The sequence below is a fragment of the Falco biarmicus genome, chromosome 4 (assembly GCF_023638135.1).
Source record: "Falco biarmicus isolate bFalBia1 chromosome 4, bFalBia1.pri, whole genome shotgun sequence".
Lineage (NCBI taxonomy): Eukaryota > Metazoa > Chordata > Aves > Falconiformes > Falconidae > Falco > Falco biarmicus.
In genome coordinates, this window is record NC_079291.1 from 83,986,593 (window position 1) to 84,003,062 (window position 16,470).

The 16,470-nt window shown below is 62.6% G+C and overlaps 1 protein-coding gene across 1 annotated transcript; it reads left to right on the forward strand.

Moving 5' to 3' along the window:
* Nucleotides 1-3,599: 3,599 nt before the first annotated feature.
* FSCN1 (fascin actin-bundling protein 1) lies at nt 3,600-14,194 on the forward strand. The gene is made up of 5 exons (XM_056337669.1): nt 3,600-4,463; nt 11,576-11,732; nt 12,212-12,333; nt 12,615-12,782; nt 12,887-14,194. Exons 1-5 carry the CDS (start codon nt 3,641-3,643, stop codon nt 13,087-13,089), a joined length of 1,473 nt encoding a protein of 490 aa, XP_056193644.1. The 5' UTR covers nt 3,600-3,640; the 3' UTR covers nt 13,090-14,194.
* The last annotated feature ends 2,276 nt before the right edge of the window (nt 14,195-16,470 follow it).

Consider the following 16,470-nt stretch of genomic DNA (forward strand, 5'->3'; position numbering starts at 1 on the left):
GTGGGCTACCCACCCTGGGGGAGCTTCCCAGGCCAGCCTTGGCCATCTCACAGCCACTGCCACAAGGGACATGGACACCCCTGGGGTGCCTGTCTGCACATGCCAGTGACACTAAGCCAGGGTTTGTGGCATGCAGGGGTCCTGCGGGAAGCAGGGGGCTGTAAGCCAGCCCGTGCCCCCTGTGGTGCTGGGATGAAAACCTGCAAGCAGCCCCCTTGCAGTGAGCCCTCAGGATTGCTCCAGCAAGGACGAGGAGGGCTCAGGCCAAGCTGGCAACCGAGATGTGTCTTGAAGCCAGAGGACAGCTGTGCTGAGAGGTGACCTGCTGCACCAGCTCTGGACACCCCGTGACACAGCCGTGCCCAAAGGGGCTGTGTGACAGCGGCAGGGCTGGGGACACAACCCAGAGCATCCCCCGCTGCTGTGCCTGGGGCTGCTGCCTCTGCCACCACGCTGCCCCTTCACCCGGGGACATCTGCTGCCCTGGGATGGCTCCGCTGCCCTCCTGGGGGGCACAGGGATGAAACAACCCATTGCACCCCTATAACTCTTCAGCAGACATCGCCATATGTGGCATTTGCATTGCAGGGATGCATTTGCCATCTCTGCCCTCTGCAAGCCCCTCTAGCCCGATCTCACGAGCTGGACCAAATGCCCCAGGCCTGCTCGCCAAGGAAGCCGAGCTGCAACAAAAAGCATCCAGGCAAGCATGAAAATCCGAGGGCGTTTCTGTGCCCAAGGCAGGCATGACAAGGGTCACCCCATGACCGGGGCTCCTTTTCTCTTTGCTTTTCTTTCTCCGAGCCCGGGTTCATTTGAAGTCCCAGCGGGTGAGTCACGCAGCCCCTCTGGAGGGGATACGGCCGCCCTCCGGAAAGCCCTTGTCATGGATGCCATGCGCCAGGGATTGGGTCTCCTGCTGGAGCGGTGGTGGGAGGGCTGCGGGGAGCGGTGGTGGGAGGGCTGCGGGGGGTGTGACCTCAGAAGCGTTTAGTCACGGTGGCTTGCAAAGACGAAGGGAAATGCAATATATAGAGGGAAACCCAGCGCCTTGCTTACTGCTCCAGCGCACACGGCACGCACGGATGCACTCAGGAGACAGGTTTTGGCCGCTGCATCCCCAGGCTCAGGGACACTGGTCAGCCTTTGCCACCACAGTGACATGTGGGGACATCTTAGACAGGATTTGGGGCTCTCCCATCCCCCCCTAGCGAGCAGAGGGTGCAGGCAGGCTGCCCACTCTGTGAGGGCAGGCGCGGCTGAGCCAGGCAGTGCCAGCCATCCATGCTGGGCAATGGGGAGAAAACAGGGTGGGTTTTTTTTTCCCCCTGCATAATTGCTTTTTTTCTTGTGTGTGTGTGTGTGTCCAGCAGAAAAGCCATTTCTTTCTCACCATCTGCCTGCTGCGGCAGGAGAAGGCAGATCCCAGCAGCTGTGGGCCTGGGCAGCTGCTCACCCTCATGACCGGGTCCTAGCGCCCGGGTACCTTTAGCAAGAGGAGCAAAAGGGGTTTGCAAGACAAACGTGGATCTGCCTTGCTGGAGCTGGGGGGCGGGGTGGGGTTGTTTCCCACCCAACTGTGGGGTTGGTTGTGGTTGCAAATGGTCTGTCTGTCTGTCTGTCCAGATTTGCAGATTTGCAGGACAAGCAGGAGCACCAGCAGGTCTGGCCGAGGCATCCAGGCAAACAAACCCCATCCAGGGCTGGCAGGTTTGCCCTGGGGCAGTTGTGCCATCGCCCCCCAGGGCAGGGATGGGTGCCGGCGGCTGAGCCCTGAGCTGGAGCAGTGGCACTAACCAGTACAGCCAGTGCAGAACCAGTGGAGCCTGGAGGGCCTGGGGTGGTGGGGGCTGGACGCGGTCCTGCCTGCATTGGATGAACCTGGGGGGGGTCATTGTGCCAGCCAGCCCCCAGTGGGTGCACAGCCGGACCCTCCCACCTCTGCCCAGGCTCCAGCCCTTCCCTTGTCCCGCTTCAACTGGGGCAGGTGGTGCAGCTCACTCGTCCAGCTGAAAACCATCCTCTGTGTCCTTCCCTTCCCCTTTCTCCGATGTTCTGGTTCCGCACGTTTCTCCAGTGAACAGCTCATTTCCCCCAGCCAGCTCCCCCCTGCAAGTGCCCGGGAACACGCATGCAGCAGGGGGGCTTCAAATCTGCCTCTGCAGCCATGCTCGTATTTATCTGTGTTTGCTTCCACGTGGAAGCATCCACGAGAAGTGTCCCTGTCCCCAAGGAGCGGTAGGGCAGCACTCCTGGGCAGCACAGGTGCCTCTCCCTGTGCTGCACCCAGGCTGGTCCCTTCCCATCTCGGTGGCAGCCCTGCCCTGGGTGCCAGCGGAGCATGGCCTTGTGCTGCACCGCAGCACCACTCACCTTCACCCTGGGAAACCACCTGGAGCACCCGCCTGGCGTAGGGGTGCCCATCGTCTGCTTCTGGCTTTGCTGCCGGGATCCGGGTTCCCCAGGGCCTGGATGCTCCAGCCTCACTGGTGCCTGGCACAGGGTGTTGCAATGGCTCGGAGATGGTGGTGGTGGGCAATGGCACCTTTCACCCTTCCCCCCTCCTGTCCTGCAGCCCTGCAGCGTGGCCAACAGCCTGGTGGGGCAGAGGGGGTGTTTGTGGGGGTCTGGCACTGTAGGTGGAGTCTTGCAGTGGGATAGGGATTTGCCATGCAGAGGGATTCTTGCAATGCAGGAGGAGGACTTGTAATGCAGGCGGTGGTCTTATAATGTGGGGGCTCCTGCAATGCATAGGGGGTCTTGCAGTGTGGGAGGGGGTCTTGCTGCGCAGGGGGTGTTCTTGCAATGTGGGGGGATCCTGCAGTGCAAGGGAGCTGTTGTAATGCAGGGAAGACTGGCTGTGCTAAGAGGTCTTAGCACATATGGGGGGTCCTGAAATTCAAGTGCCTGGGGGGTCTCCCCATGCAGTGGGCACTTGCATTGTGCCTGTGTGTCCTGCAGATCAAGGGGGCTCCTGAAATGCAGGGAAGGGTCTTGCCATGCAGTAGGGGTCTTGCAATGTGGGGGGATGTCCTGCAGTGCAAGGGGGCTGTTGCAATGCAGGGAAGGCTCTAGCCATGCCAAGGGGTCTTGCAACGTATCAGGCACGGGGTGGGGGTGGGGGGGTGTCCTGAAGTTCAAGAAGGCTTCTGCAGTGCCTGGGGGGATCTTGCCATGCAGTGTGGTCTTGCAGTGGGGGAGATCCTCCTGGGGAGGTCTTGCCGTGCAGTGGGGTCTTGCGGTGGGGAGCGTCCTGAAATTCGAGGGGGCTCTCCAGTGCCTGGGGAGGTCTTGCCATGCAGGGGGGTCTCGCAGTGGGGAGGGTCCTGCCAATTGGACGGAGCTTTTGTAACGCGGGGAAGGCTCCTGCCATGCAGTGGAGCCTCACCGCGGGGGCTGTCCCGCCATCCGAGGGGGCTGTGGCCGCAGCTGGCCGGCTCCTGCCACGCCGCGGTGCGGGGGCGCAGCGGCGGCGGGCGGGGGTCGCGGTGGGTGCCGGCCCGGCGGGCGGGGGGCGGCGGGCGGGGGTCGCGGTGGGGGCCGGCCCGGCGGGCGGGGGGCGGTGCCGCGGCGGCGGCGCTATAAAGGCGGCGTCGGGGCGGGCGCGGCGGTCGGCGGCAGCGGCGGCGGTGGCGGCAGGATGACGGCGAACGGGACGGCGGAGCCGGTGCAGATCCAGTTCGGGCTCATCAACTGCAGCAACAAGTACCTGACGGCGGAGGCCTTCGGCTTCAAGGTGAACGCCTCGGCCGCCAGCATGAAGAAGAAGCAGATCTGGACGCTGGAGCAGGACGGGGAGGACTCCAGCGCCGTGCTGCTCAAGAGCCACCTGGGCCGCTACCTGGCAGCCGACAAGGACGGCCGGGTGAGCTGCGACAGCGAGGAGCCGGGTCCCGACTGTCGCTTCTTGGTGGTGGCTCACGGCGACGGGCGCTGGTCGCTCCAGTCCGAGCCCCACCGCCGCTTCTTCGGCGGCACCGAGGACCGGCTCTCCTGCTTCGCCCCCGCCGTCTCGGCCACCGAGAAATGGAGCGTCCACCTGGCCATGCACCCCCAGGCCAACCTCTACAGCCTGGCCCGCAAGCGCTACGCCCACCTGGGGCCTCGCCGCGACGAGCTGGCCGTGGACCGCGACGTGCCGTGGGGCGTGGATGCCCTCATCACCCTGCTCTTCGTGGAGCAGCGCTACAGCCTGCAGAGCTGCGACCACCGCCTGCTGCGCTGCGACGGCCGCCTGGTCCCCGCCGCCGAGCCCGGCACCGCCTTCACCCTCGAGTTCCGCTGCGGGAAGGTGGCCTTTCGCGACGGGGAGGGTCGCTACCTCGCCCCCTCGGGCCCCAGCGGCACCCTCAAGGCGGGCAAGAGCGCCAAGGTGGGCAAGGACGAGCTCTTCGCCCTCGAGCAGAGCTGCCCGCAGGTCGTGCTCCGAGCCGGCAACGACAGGAATGTCTCTACCCGGCAAGGTACGAGGGGGTGGGAATGGGGGGAGTCCCTGGGGTCTCCAGCCCGGGGTGAGCCCCTGCATCCCGCCGGCATCGGCGTCCCTAGGGAGCTGCCTGCCCCGAGCTGCCCCCCTGCTTCCCTCGGGCACCACCGCCGCATCCCCTCCATCGCCCCGGAGTGCCACCCCAGCGCTGCCCCCCTGGCAGCCCCCCGCGTCCCTGCAGCATCCCCTGCCTTCCTGCAGCGGCAGCCCCCCCGCCCCAAGGGGGCTCCCCTGCATCCTTCTGCCATCACCTCTTTAGGGTGTCCCCCCTCGCGCTTGAACCCCTTTTCGCACAAGTCCCCACACCCCTCTCCTGAAGCCACCATCGCCCCAGGGCACCCCTGCTCCCCTCCAGCATGGCTGCCCGCGGTCCCTCCCCCAACCCCTCCACCCCCATTCCCCCCGCACCCCTCCCTTCCCCCTCTCCCAGCCCTGCAGCATCGCCTGCCTGGGGTCCCCTGGCCCCCCCAGCCCTTCAGCGTCACCTCTGCAGGGTGCCCTGGGCAGGGGGGACAGTGAGGGGCCTGCTTTGGGGTGCGGGGATGGACAGGGCAGGGGGGCTGTGGGGGTGGATGGGGCCTTCCCTTGTTGGAAGGAGGCAGGGCTGCCATCCCTCGCCTTCCTACCTGCAGAGCTCATTGTTCACCCAACAAAGCCTCCACCAACCTCCCCCTTCCCTCAGCCATGTGCCCTGCAGAATGGGGCCTGGGGAGGCTGCGGTTGCCCCCATGGGGCAGTAATCCCCTCCCCCCAAACCCGTGGGGCTGCATTTCCCAGTGTGTGGGGGCTGGGTGCTGCCCAGCCCACCCCCAGCCTTGGCAGTGTTACATAAACGGCTTCGCCAAAACACCCGCATCCCACATGCACCCGCATCCCACATCCACCCGCACAAAGGCAGCCGCTGTGCCTGCCGCGCCGCCCGCACCCATTCCCGTTCCTGCCGCTCGCCCCAGGGGCCACCGTGCTGCCTGCTTCGGGCGTCACGGCCACACGGCACGGCTGCCCTGGGCACATGGCCGCCTGCCTGCCCTCGAGTACCCGGTGCGCATCCCACCCCCTAGCTTGCAGGGTGCTGGCAGGGAGCCGGGGGTCCCGGCTCTGCGGGCTGGGCGATGCTGGAGGTGCACGGCTGCCTGCCGGGCTGGTGTGGGAGCCGTGGGGCACGTCACCGGCACGCCGAGTCAGGCCGGCACACGCCGGGCGCGGGATGGGTGCGAGCATGTCTCACTGCAGCGAAGCCTGGAGGAACAAGCAGCGGGGAATTTTTGTTGTGTGTATATACAATATTTCAGGGTGAATCCTCGTCTGTGCCTGAGCAGCTCCTTGCCGGGAGCTCGCCACCTTTCTCCTTTCAGAGAGCAAATCCTGTGCTGCAGAGCAGCCCCTTAAAAAAAACCAAAATAATGCCTGCGAAGATGGGCAGCGGGGACTATTTGCCCAGGCGTAGGGGTTTGGGGAAGAGAGGAGGAGGATGGAGATGGCGGGAGGCTGCCGCAGCGCCGTGGGGGAAGGGCTTGCTGCAGCCCTTTGTCACCGGAGATGGGAAAACCAGATGTGGGGGGAGATTGTGCGGGATGGGGTGGCGGTGGCGGGAGCCCCACGGCGTGAGTGGGAGCACTGCTGGCGGACCTGCCGGCTTTGTGTGATTCACATGGATGGGGGTGGTGGGAAGGGGAGGGGGCACAAATCTCCCCAGCAACAGGGGGCTCTGGGCTGGGCCCGGCCCCGTTCCAAGCAAAATCCAGTGGGGAAGGGTGCGCCGGGGCTGCACACCCTCGCTGCTTGAGTCCATTTTGGCCGGAGAAGCCGTTTCTACCTGGTTTATCCTGCCCGGCAGCAGCGAGAGGCTGGGAGCTGCCGCGCTCTGGGCTCGCCCTCCCTTCTCCCGTCGGGAAAAGTGCCTTGTCCTCCCAAGGTTTCGGAGGAGGCAGCCGACAAACAACCGTCGGAGGAAGTGGTTGCAGACAGCCCTTTCCCCCGCCGCGCTGATAAGCGCCGCGCTGCTGGCAGAAGTGCCGATGGCCACCCGGGATGGCTGCCCGGGATGCGGGTGGTGGGCATGGGAGGCGGGCGGTGGGCACGGAGCGGCTGCACCTGGGAATGGGCAGCTTGTGCCCGCCTGGGGTTAGGGAGGGAGCGGGGATGGCAGTGGCTGTCCGCCCCCCGAGGAGTGGGGACAGGGCCACCGGGATTTTGTGGTTCCCCTGGCTGGGAGCTGGAGCTGGTCCAAGCTTGGGACAGCGCTGTCCCGCAAGTGTCGAGTCAGCTCCTGGCCGGGAGCCTTCTCCCTGTCCCTGGGATGGCCGGTGTCACCACCGCCTGCATACGGGGCACTGGGGACCACGACACCACCATCCCGGGGGAAGCATGAAGTAGGTGCCAGCCCTGCCTCTGCACCAGCACTGGGGCTGGGGGGGCCCTGGCACCGCTGCCCTGCCTCCAGCCACAGGATGGGCACCCTGGGGAGCCTCAGGCTCCGTGAGACCCCCATCTCCCCATCGCGCCTCCGAACGGAGCCGTGTCGGGGTGCTGCCAGCAGAAAGCGGCCTCCTCCCCGCCTCAATGGCTCCTTTCTAGCCCCGACTGCGGCAACAAAAGGCCCTTTGTGGGCGCGAGGGTCCCCGGGGGCAGAACGCTGGCGTCCTCTCCGCTCCGCTGGGCCCCTGCCAGCCCCCCGCCCGGCAGAGGTGCTCCGCCTGCCCCCCCCCACCCGTGGGGGGGGAGAGGATGGGCCGACTGGGAAGCGAGGCATTTCGGGAAATGGGGGTCCAGGGAGGGGGGCGAGCGAGCAGGGCGGTGATGGGAGTGCGCCTGGGCATGCCAGGTTGGTGACCGGGAGCTCTGCTCCGGGGCTGGGAGCCCTCCTGGCCTGAGGTGGGGAGATGTGGCTCTGGGTGGGGAGCGTGACTGGGGGCACACGCTCGGGTGCAGGTTTTCATCTGGAGATGCCAAGTGGCGCGTTGGTGCTTGGGGGAGACCACAAAGCCACAGGAAATCCATAGGGAAGGAGGAGCGGGTTTTCCAGGAAATCCATGCTTCACCCCCACCCGTGACCCCCTTGCAGAGCTGCACCCCCAGCAGAGGAGCTGTGTGGTCCCTGGGTGCTCCAGGCTGTTGCTTTTAGATAAAAACATCTTTGGATTTATGTACGGTTGCAGCATAAGCCCGTCTGGAGGGGACGAGTCTCGGAGCACGTGTGCAGCTGTGGTGTGGGGTGCCAGAGCCCTGCAGGGAGACCGGACCCAACGTGCGCCGGCAGAGCTGGCTGCAGCATCCCCTGGGCTGCTGGGGCACCAGGACCCGAAATCCTGCCCTGCCACCCACGAGGGCTCGGGGGCTTTGCCAGCACTCCCTTGGAGGAAGGCAGGCTCAGGTTTTATCAGCCATAACCGTGGTGTTTCTGCAAGGGAGCCTCTTGGCCTCTGGGGAGTCGGAGGATGGGAAAGGTGCAGCCTCCCGTCTGCTCCGGGTGCTGGGCAGGGCTGGCAGCTGCCTGCGGGTCCTGCCAGCTCCCAGCTGGAGGAAGGCAGCGAGCAGAGCCTGTGCACGGGCAGCTCCTGACGTGTGGGTCTGCCCCCCGTGGGTCCGAGCATGGGGACTGCTCCGGCTGGCTTGTCCCACTGGCTGGCCATGGTCCGCCGGGCTCTTGGCCTCCTCCCCATGGAGCGCATCCCACTGGGTCTCACCAGCATCCCAGGATGGCATGTAGGGCACCACCTGTGTGAGTTTAATGTAGAGGGAAGGTCTTCTACATGCTGTAAATGACCCCCACACTGGGTGTGTGGCCCCTGGTGGCACAGGTACAGCAAACTGCTCCTTTAGATGGAGAAGCCTCTCCCCAGGAGATGTGGGAAGGCTCGTGCTCTGGGATGGCCACAGGCCTCCATGCGCATCTGCCATCCAGGGTTGGAGAGCAGCGAGGGCTGGGGCATTGATCCTGCAAACCCGAGGGGCTGGCAGCAGCTGAGGGGCTTGGGAAGCCCTTCCCTGCGCCAGCGCCGGCTTGTCCCCCATCACCCTCCCTGGCTCTCCGAGGACCTTGAGCCCAGGGCTTTGTTTGGGGGTGGGGGGTGGGGCACAGTGTTAGGCAGCCCTTGCGGGGGGATGTGCCTCAGCTCCCACCTCCAGCCTCTGCATCCTCCCCAGGACCCCCCTAGCAAACCCATGTTGTGGATGGAGCCGGAGGACATCCCACACAGGGAATCTGGGGGGGAGCAGCCGTGCCCCCCTGCTCCCCAAACGCTGCCCTGCCGCTGTGTGATTGCCCCCCTCCAGCCTCCAGCTGTAATTAGCAGCTTTGTCAAGGTCAGGCAGAGTCGTGCGGCTCCAGACTGTAAATTTACCAAGAGCGGTAATTAAAGCGTGATTGCAATGGGAGCGGCACAGCCGGGCCGGGCGCTGCGGGAGGGCGGGTGGCTGTGGGCTCCCTGCCACAGCCCTGGGCTGCAAAAAGCGGGGTGGTGGCAGGGGGTGGCTGGAGGGACAGCCTCTGTGTCCTCACCATGGGGACACGGGGACATCGCTCCTAGACCTGCCATGGTCCTACCGCCTCTCTGCCCATGCTTCATCCCATCCCTCCCCGCTCTGACCCCCCAAACCTCCTGCTCCAGCTCAGTTACAGCCCTTTGAAGCTGCCTTCTGCCCCCGCCATAATTGCATTCCTTTCTGCTGAGTCGGTGTAACCCAACCCAGCGCCGCTTTTGGGGAGGGGGCGGTGGGAGACCCTCCTGCAGCACCAGCAAAAGCCAAACCTCCCTGCCACGGCCAGAGCCTGGGCAACTGCACGGCAGCGGGGTGGGGGGAGCCCGGTGGGTTCGCTGTGCTCTGTGGTGAGGGGTCCCTGGGGGTGAGGGGATGGTGTTGGGAGGCTCCCAGTGCTCCTGTCCCCCCTCCAGCCCATCTGTGGCGCAGAGCATCCCCCCAGGCTCTCCCCATCCTGGTGCCTGCAGGTCAGGCAGCTCTTTGCTGAAAAGCCTGGCAAGGAGGAAGCTCTGCTGCCTGCTTGCCCCCCACCGCAATCATCATCATCAGCACTTGCAGGTTAGGGGGGTTCAGGGGTGCTGGCAGCCCTGGGTGCTGGGCTGCACCTCCCGGCATCCCCGCCCGCAGCCCAGTCTGTCCCTGTGAGCCCCCGCAGAGCCCCCCTGTGCAGCGCGCAGGCGGCTGTACAGCTCTCGGAGCAGCCCGCTGCGGCGCTGCTTTCCCGGCGGGGGTGCAAAAATCAAAACCAAATGTTTCCACCGACCGCTGGCTCAGCCCCTGGCAGCCCTGGGAGGCGGCGAGTGTGGGACAGCTGTGCCAGCCGAGGACTCTACCGGCGGGGCTGGGCTTGGTGGCCCTACAGCACCCCTTTGCCCCCCGTGCTGCCCCAGATACGCCGGGGAGCAGAGCAGCGGGGCGGTGGCGTGTCCATCGGGAGCTGCAGAAGGTGCCGGAGGATGCTCAGTGGGAGAGGGAGCTGAGAACAGGCAGCGGTGTGGCAGCCATAGGACAGTTTGGGTGTGGGAGAGAAGATTACAGCCAACAAAGCAAAGCCCTCAAAGCCTGATCCCTTTGGGAAAGGTGGGAGACTGATAAGCGAAGCAGAGATGGCTCCTGGGATAGGGGTGGCATGGGATGGGGACGGCTCTCGAGAGATGCAGGCGGGCGATGGGAAGCCACCATCGCCACCTCTGAGGCCGACAGCTGGTGTGTGGAGGTGGATGGTCCCTCCTCAGGTGGGTGCAGCTGGTGGGACTCACTGGTGGCTGTGCCGTACACAAGGGCCACCCCGGCGGCGGTCCCTGGAGCCCTCCCAGTGACCCTGTACTGCGGCATTCCCACTCCCAGCAGCTGAGGAAGGTGCAAGGGGCCAAACACATTGACCAGCCCCACGAGCAGGTCCTTGGCTCCAGGAAAAGGCAGAGTTGGGCAGAAAGGTTGCACACGCACCTCGCATCCTTTACAGGACCTGGTGCATGGTTGGACACCACATGGGTGCTACAGGAGAGGGATGTGGGTGCTTTCTGCTGTGAAAAACTTACCCAGCTGTACTAGACCCCAGTCTGTATCGCCATCCTCCCCTGAGCTGTTCCCATTGGTTATGGACCTGTGCTCCACTGGTGGTACTGGGGCCCATCTCCACTCATCCCAGCTGTAGGTAGACAGGGAGAAGCGGGGCCGAGCACCGCGCCCCAGCTCCCTCCCCAAAACCCAGCACGGCAGCTTGGCTGTTTTGCTCTGGCTGCAGGCTACGGCTTGTGACTCGCCTCCTCAGAAGTATTTTTGGGCAGAAATCCACCAAGCTGGAGAGCTCTGGAGAGGATTTGGCCCCGCTAGCCCTGACTAAGCAGGTTTGCTTAGGCTCAGTGCCTGTGGGTGGATGTGCATGTGGCCTGGGGGGGCCAGCGGTTGCCCCAGGACTGTGGCTGGTGGCCCCAGGACCAGCTGCATCTGCCTCCAAGGTTGCCAAGGGCAAATGCTGTCTCTGGTCCCGTTGGTGCAGGGATGGGTCATCCTGGCTGGCAGAGCTGGGGGACCGGCTGGTCTGACTGGGAAAGGCTTGGCTGCCCCAGGGCTTTCCCGAGCTGCCTCCCTGCAAACCTCACCGCCCTGAGCCCTGACAGGCTGTGACAATTTATGGATGAAAGATGGTGCCACGGTGCTTAACCACGCCGTGAGCTGGGGATTCATAGGTGGCCCAGTGGCCTCTGCTAATGGATTCAGTAACCTGGCTGTCACCCTCAGGGTGTGTGTGTGTTTAAAAAACTACAGCCCTTTGTGCGTGAAATACCTTGGCTGGTCTTTGCTCGATGCTTAATCGTGATGGAGCTGATGGTGGTGGAGCCGGAGAGTCAGGTGGCTGCCTCAGCTCAGTCCAGTTTATGGCCTCAACACCTGAGCAGCCAAATGCAAACCTGGATTTGAACGCAAAATTCCGGGATGGGATGGTGTGCGAGGGATTTGGGAGTCAGCAAAGCTCACCCAGGGGAGTGGGAGCCCCTCTCAGTGGGGTTTCCTGGGCTGGTTCCACACCTGGACCCGCTAGAGGTGGTTTGGGGTCCCCCCCGGCCTTGTGCACCCCCACTTCCATCTGCCTCTGCCCTGCAGGGATGGACCTCTCAGCCAATCAAGATGAGGAGGGTGACCAGGAGACCTACCAGCTGGAGATCAACAAGGACACCAAGAAATGCGCCTTCAGGACCTATACTGGGAAGTACTGGACGCTCACCTCAAATGGGGGCATCCAGTCCACCGCCTCCACAAAGTGAGTCCCCTGCCCCCACCAGCCTGGGGCCGTGCATGGGCTTCAGGGACCCCTCTTCATCTGCCAGGGTTATCCTGGGGATTTTCCAGCCTAGGCGCTCATCCCAAAACGCTTTCCAGCGAAGGCGGTGAATTCCCTGGAGAGCCCTGGGGCTGGCCCGGGGCTTGCCACCCACGATGCTCAGGAAGTCCTTCGGGCCACATAATCCTTCCCGGCCGGCTGGGGCTGTTGAAATGCTTTACCCCACAGTTCAACCCTCTGCGAGCCAGGCAGAAACCCCAAAAATGCATTTGGCTGCCTGCCTGCCTCCTGCCCGTGGGGTGAGGGCTTCGATGGCCACTACGATGTGGCCCATCCTGCAAAAAATGGATCGAATTGGGATCTCCCGGTTCCTGCTGTGACCCTTTCCAAGGTGGTGGGGTGGCACCGGCAGGTCCCCATCTGTCACATCCCACTGAAGGCTCTCTCTGCCCCTGCAGGAACGCGAGCTGCTATTTTGACATCGAGTGGTGTGACAAGCGCATCACCCTGAAAGCTGCCAACGGCAAGTACGTGACGGCAAAGAAGAACGGGCAGCTGGCGGCCTCCATGGAGACAGCGGGTAAGGGACCCCCTTAGGGACCCCTGTCCTGTGCTGGGGTGGCAGGGGATGGACAAAGTCCCCGCTCCGAACCAGACTCCTCTTCCGAATGATGCTCAGGGATGCAGGCAGTAAGTTTTCTTAATGACAGTTTCACATGCTGTGAGGTGGGAGGCCAGATGGGGTGGGTGAGAAATGTGTGGGGGGCACAGCCCACCCTCCTCACTGCTGCCTGCCGGCTGTGGGGTCCGGGCGCTGCACCCCCTGGGCTGCTCTCATATCCTTTCTCCCCTCCGGCGCAGGTGAGACGGAGCATTTTGTGATGAAGCTGATCAACAGGCCCATCATTGTCCTCCGTGGCGAGCACGGCTTCATCGGGTGCCGGAAGGTGACCGGCACCCTGGACTCCAACCGATCCTCCTACGATGTCTTCCAGCTGGAGTTCAATGACGGAGCCTACAACATCAAGGGTGAGTCCTTGGGGGCGGCTACGGGCTGGGGGCAGGGTGACGGCCATTGGGGTCCCTGTGGTGGCTCACAGGGCCACCTTGTCCCCTCTCCCTCTTGCCTGCAGATGCCACTGGGAAGTACTGGATGGTGGGGAGTGAGTCGTCCGTCACCAGCAGCAGCGACACCCCCGTGGACTTCTTTTTTGAGTTCTGCGACTATAACAAAGTGGCCATCAAAATCAATGGCAAATACCTGAAGGGTGACCATGCTGGGGTCCTCAAGGCATCCGCCGACGCCATTGACGCCTCCACCCTCTGGGAATATTAATGCACTTTAGCATACCTCCCATTGCCAACTTCTCTTTTCCCTCCTCCGTCCTTTTTTCTTTGGGTTTTGTTTCTCCTCTCTGTAAAAGGATTTTCAGACTGGCTTGCCCTTTCCTCCTGCCATAGAGTTGGTGCGTTATGTGGGAGGTGGGTCTCCATAAATCCCTGTAAGAACTGGAAAAGTGATGGGGCAGCCTGCCTATAGCTCTGTAGAGGGGTCTGTCTCTATCCTCCTCCCCCCTTGCCTCCCTCCAGGTTTGCTGGGCTTGGAAACTGCTGACCCCCATCCCAGCCCTGAGCATCACCTTAGGTAGTTCAGTTTCCACTCCTCGATTGAAAAAAAGGGAATAAGATCACCTCCATGCTTGCTTCCACCATATCAGCGCTGGCGCCGCCCAAATCTGTCCTGCCAGTGTCCCCCAGCACACCTGTGCCATCCTGACCTGCTCCAAGCAGGGGCAGAGCGATGGTGCTGGGCTCAGCCAGCTCCTCCTGGCTCTCCCTGGCAGCTTCTCTCCGCTCCTGGCTTTCGGGGCAGGATTCATCCCTGGCGGAGCCGCTGAGGTGACCTTATATATCACAGCAGCCCTGGGGCTGGTGTGTGCCGGCATGGGTCCCCATGGAAGGGCCACCAAGCCGACCCCCCCAACCCCTGCACCTGGAAACGATTTTTTTAGGGTGATCCCGTCTGGAAAGCCTCAGTCTTTCATCTCATGGAGCCCCACACGCCTTGTGTCCCTCTGCCCCTCCTTGTGCTTCTGGCTGTGGAGGAGCATCATAGACCTCGGCTGTGGGGCCGGCCGGGCGGGTGGCTGCCTGAGCTGGTCCTGCTGCTGTGCCTGGGAGGGGATGGCGTGGGGGGGATGCAGAGCTCGTGCCGGGTGGGGGCTTCACCCAGCCCACCTCCAGCGCTGGCAGGCTTTGGTCCCTGCAGGAGCCCAGCTGGCCGATGCAACCTGCCCTGGGCGGTGGCTGGAAGCATAAACTGCAGATTTTGGTTTACAGAATAGAAAAGTTCCTTAGCAAACTTTGCACAGTGATATTTGCTCAGTAGCTTTGTTGGTGTTTTTTTTTTTTTCCTTCTCTTTTTTTTTTTTCTTTTCTTTTCTCTCTCTCTCATAAAATACTGGAACAGTGAGGCAAATCACTGAACACCTAATGCTGAATTAGGAAGTGCCCGTTCCTGTGGGCTACCCTGAGGAGGGCAGCTCCTCATCTCGCCGCCCCTGGGGCACCTGGGCTCGGCTCTCATGCCATTGCAACCCTACTGGAAACATTAAAAAAAAAAAAGGAAAAAAAAAAAAAGAAAAAAAAAAAGACCAAAACAGTATTTTTGTTAGTCTCTATTTATATATGCTCTCCATGGCACTGTGTTACCAGCTGTTGTCTGTACTAGGTCTGCATTAGAGTATAACGCTGTTTGTAACAGGTGATGCTGACGTGTTCGTTAGGGTGTTGAAAGGCACTTTATCCTTTGGGGCCTTCCTGGGGCCGGGATTCGCTCCCTGCAAACACACCAAGGAGCCTTTCCCAGATGGGTCCCCCTGCAGGGGATGGGTCGCTCGCTGTCCCAGCTGAGAGGTTAGCACCAAGCTCCTATGGAGGGCTGCCCCTCCACATGGCTTTAAAGGCTGACGAGCCCCTACCTACGTCAGCCTTAAAGCCATGTGGAGGGGCAGCCCTCCATAGGAGCTTGGTGCTAACCTCTCAGCTGGGACAGCGAGCGACCCATCCCTGCCAGGGGGACACCTCTGGGCCAGGCTCCCTGGCCGGCACAGGGGATCCTGGCTGGGACTCTACCTCGGCTCTGCGCTCACATCCAGGGGCTGTGGTGCCCACCCGCCCGGGGACCGCGCTGCCCCTCGAAGGACAGAGTGTCTTGATGAAGCCCTGAGTGACCCTGTGACTTGGCACACACTTTTTGCTGGCCTTCACCCCCTCACCGTGTTGCCTCTGCCCTGTCCCCCGTCGCAGTTGGAACCATGTAACTCCCGCTCCAGCTTCTCCCATGTGACACTAGGTCATCATCTCTCCTGTCTCCTTATCGGGTGTCGTGACTCTCTGAAAACATCTCACTCTGAAAATTTTAAGTTTTGGGTTTGTTTGGGGTTTTTTTTTTTTTATTATTTTTTTGTAAGTGCCATTTGTATAACTTAAAAAAAGCTTCAAATGGAGAAAGATGAATAAAAAAAACTTGCATTCGGATAGAAGCAGCGGTGTGTGGTCTGTCAGGGCAGCTGCAGCTGGGGCTGCAACAGCCTTTTAATGAGGCACGAGGCTGAGCGTGGGGCAGTTGGGGGCCAAACTGCTTCACCAAGACTGAGCTGGAACTGGAGGGCTCGGGCGGGTGGGTGGCCAGGGAACAGTGGCCAACAGGCTCATCCTACCCAAGGGACTAAAGCCAAAGCCGGCTGGAGGCTGGTCACCTCGAGATGCTCAGGGCACTGCACCCACCTGTGCAGCGGTCAGGGATGCACCAGCACCCCAGCTCTCCTGTGAAGGCACTGCCTTTTTTCCCCGTGGCTCAGATATTCCCTGCCCCATATGATGTCCCTGAGAGAGGGAGGAGGCACCTGCTAGGAGGGAAGAGCGTTGGGATTGCAGAATCATGGAATGGTTGGGGTTGGGAGGGACCTCTGGAGATTTAACTCAGGACCCTGCTAGAGCAGGTTGCATGGAGCGGGATGCTGGTTTTGGGTGCAGTGTGGCATCTCTGCTCAGTGATATGGAGGAGAAAAAGAAAGAACCAAGGACACGAAGGAGGTGGGATGCCCACCTGCTGCAGCCAGCCCAGGCCAACACACAGCAGCCGGCCGGAGGAGCTGGGATGGCTGGGATGTACTCCCAGCCCTCCCAGGACAGCCAAAACCAGCCCTAAAACTCAACCAACCCACCCAGGCTTCATGCTGGGGCCAGCCCCAGTTTCGGCTGTGAAGCTGGGGTGCAGCATCCATCGATGGAGGGGCTGGGGACCAGCTCCATCACCCACACCAAGCAGCCAGCCCCTTCGCTGCCCCTTGTCTCCCACAGCCCAGCTGAGCACTGCAGGTCACTGACGGCCCATTTGGCTTTTAACCATCCAAAGCTGGTTTGGTAAAACCAAAGAGTGGGGCAAGTAGGGGGGCTGCCAGCTGCCCCCAGTCGCACAACCCAGGGGGGGGGCGGGAGGGCACAGGCCGGAGGGACCTTCAGAGCTAGGTCTCAGCTGTTTGCCAGCACGGGGAAGGGGCTCCAGAGCCACCACAGCGTGGCAGGGAGGACCCTCACCCATCCCCTCCTCCCCAGTCGCCAACACACATTTCCTTTTGCTTTTAAGGCCAGATTCTGCATTTAGCATCACTCCTGCAAGGGGGGGGGGGGGGGGGGGGGGGGGAAGTCCCCC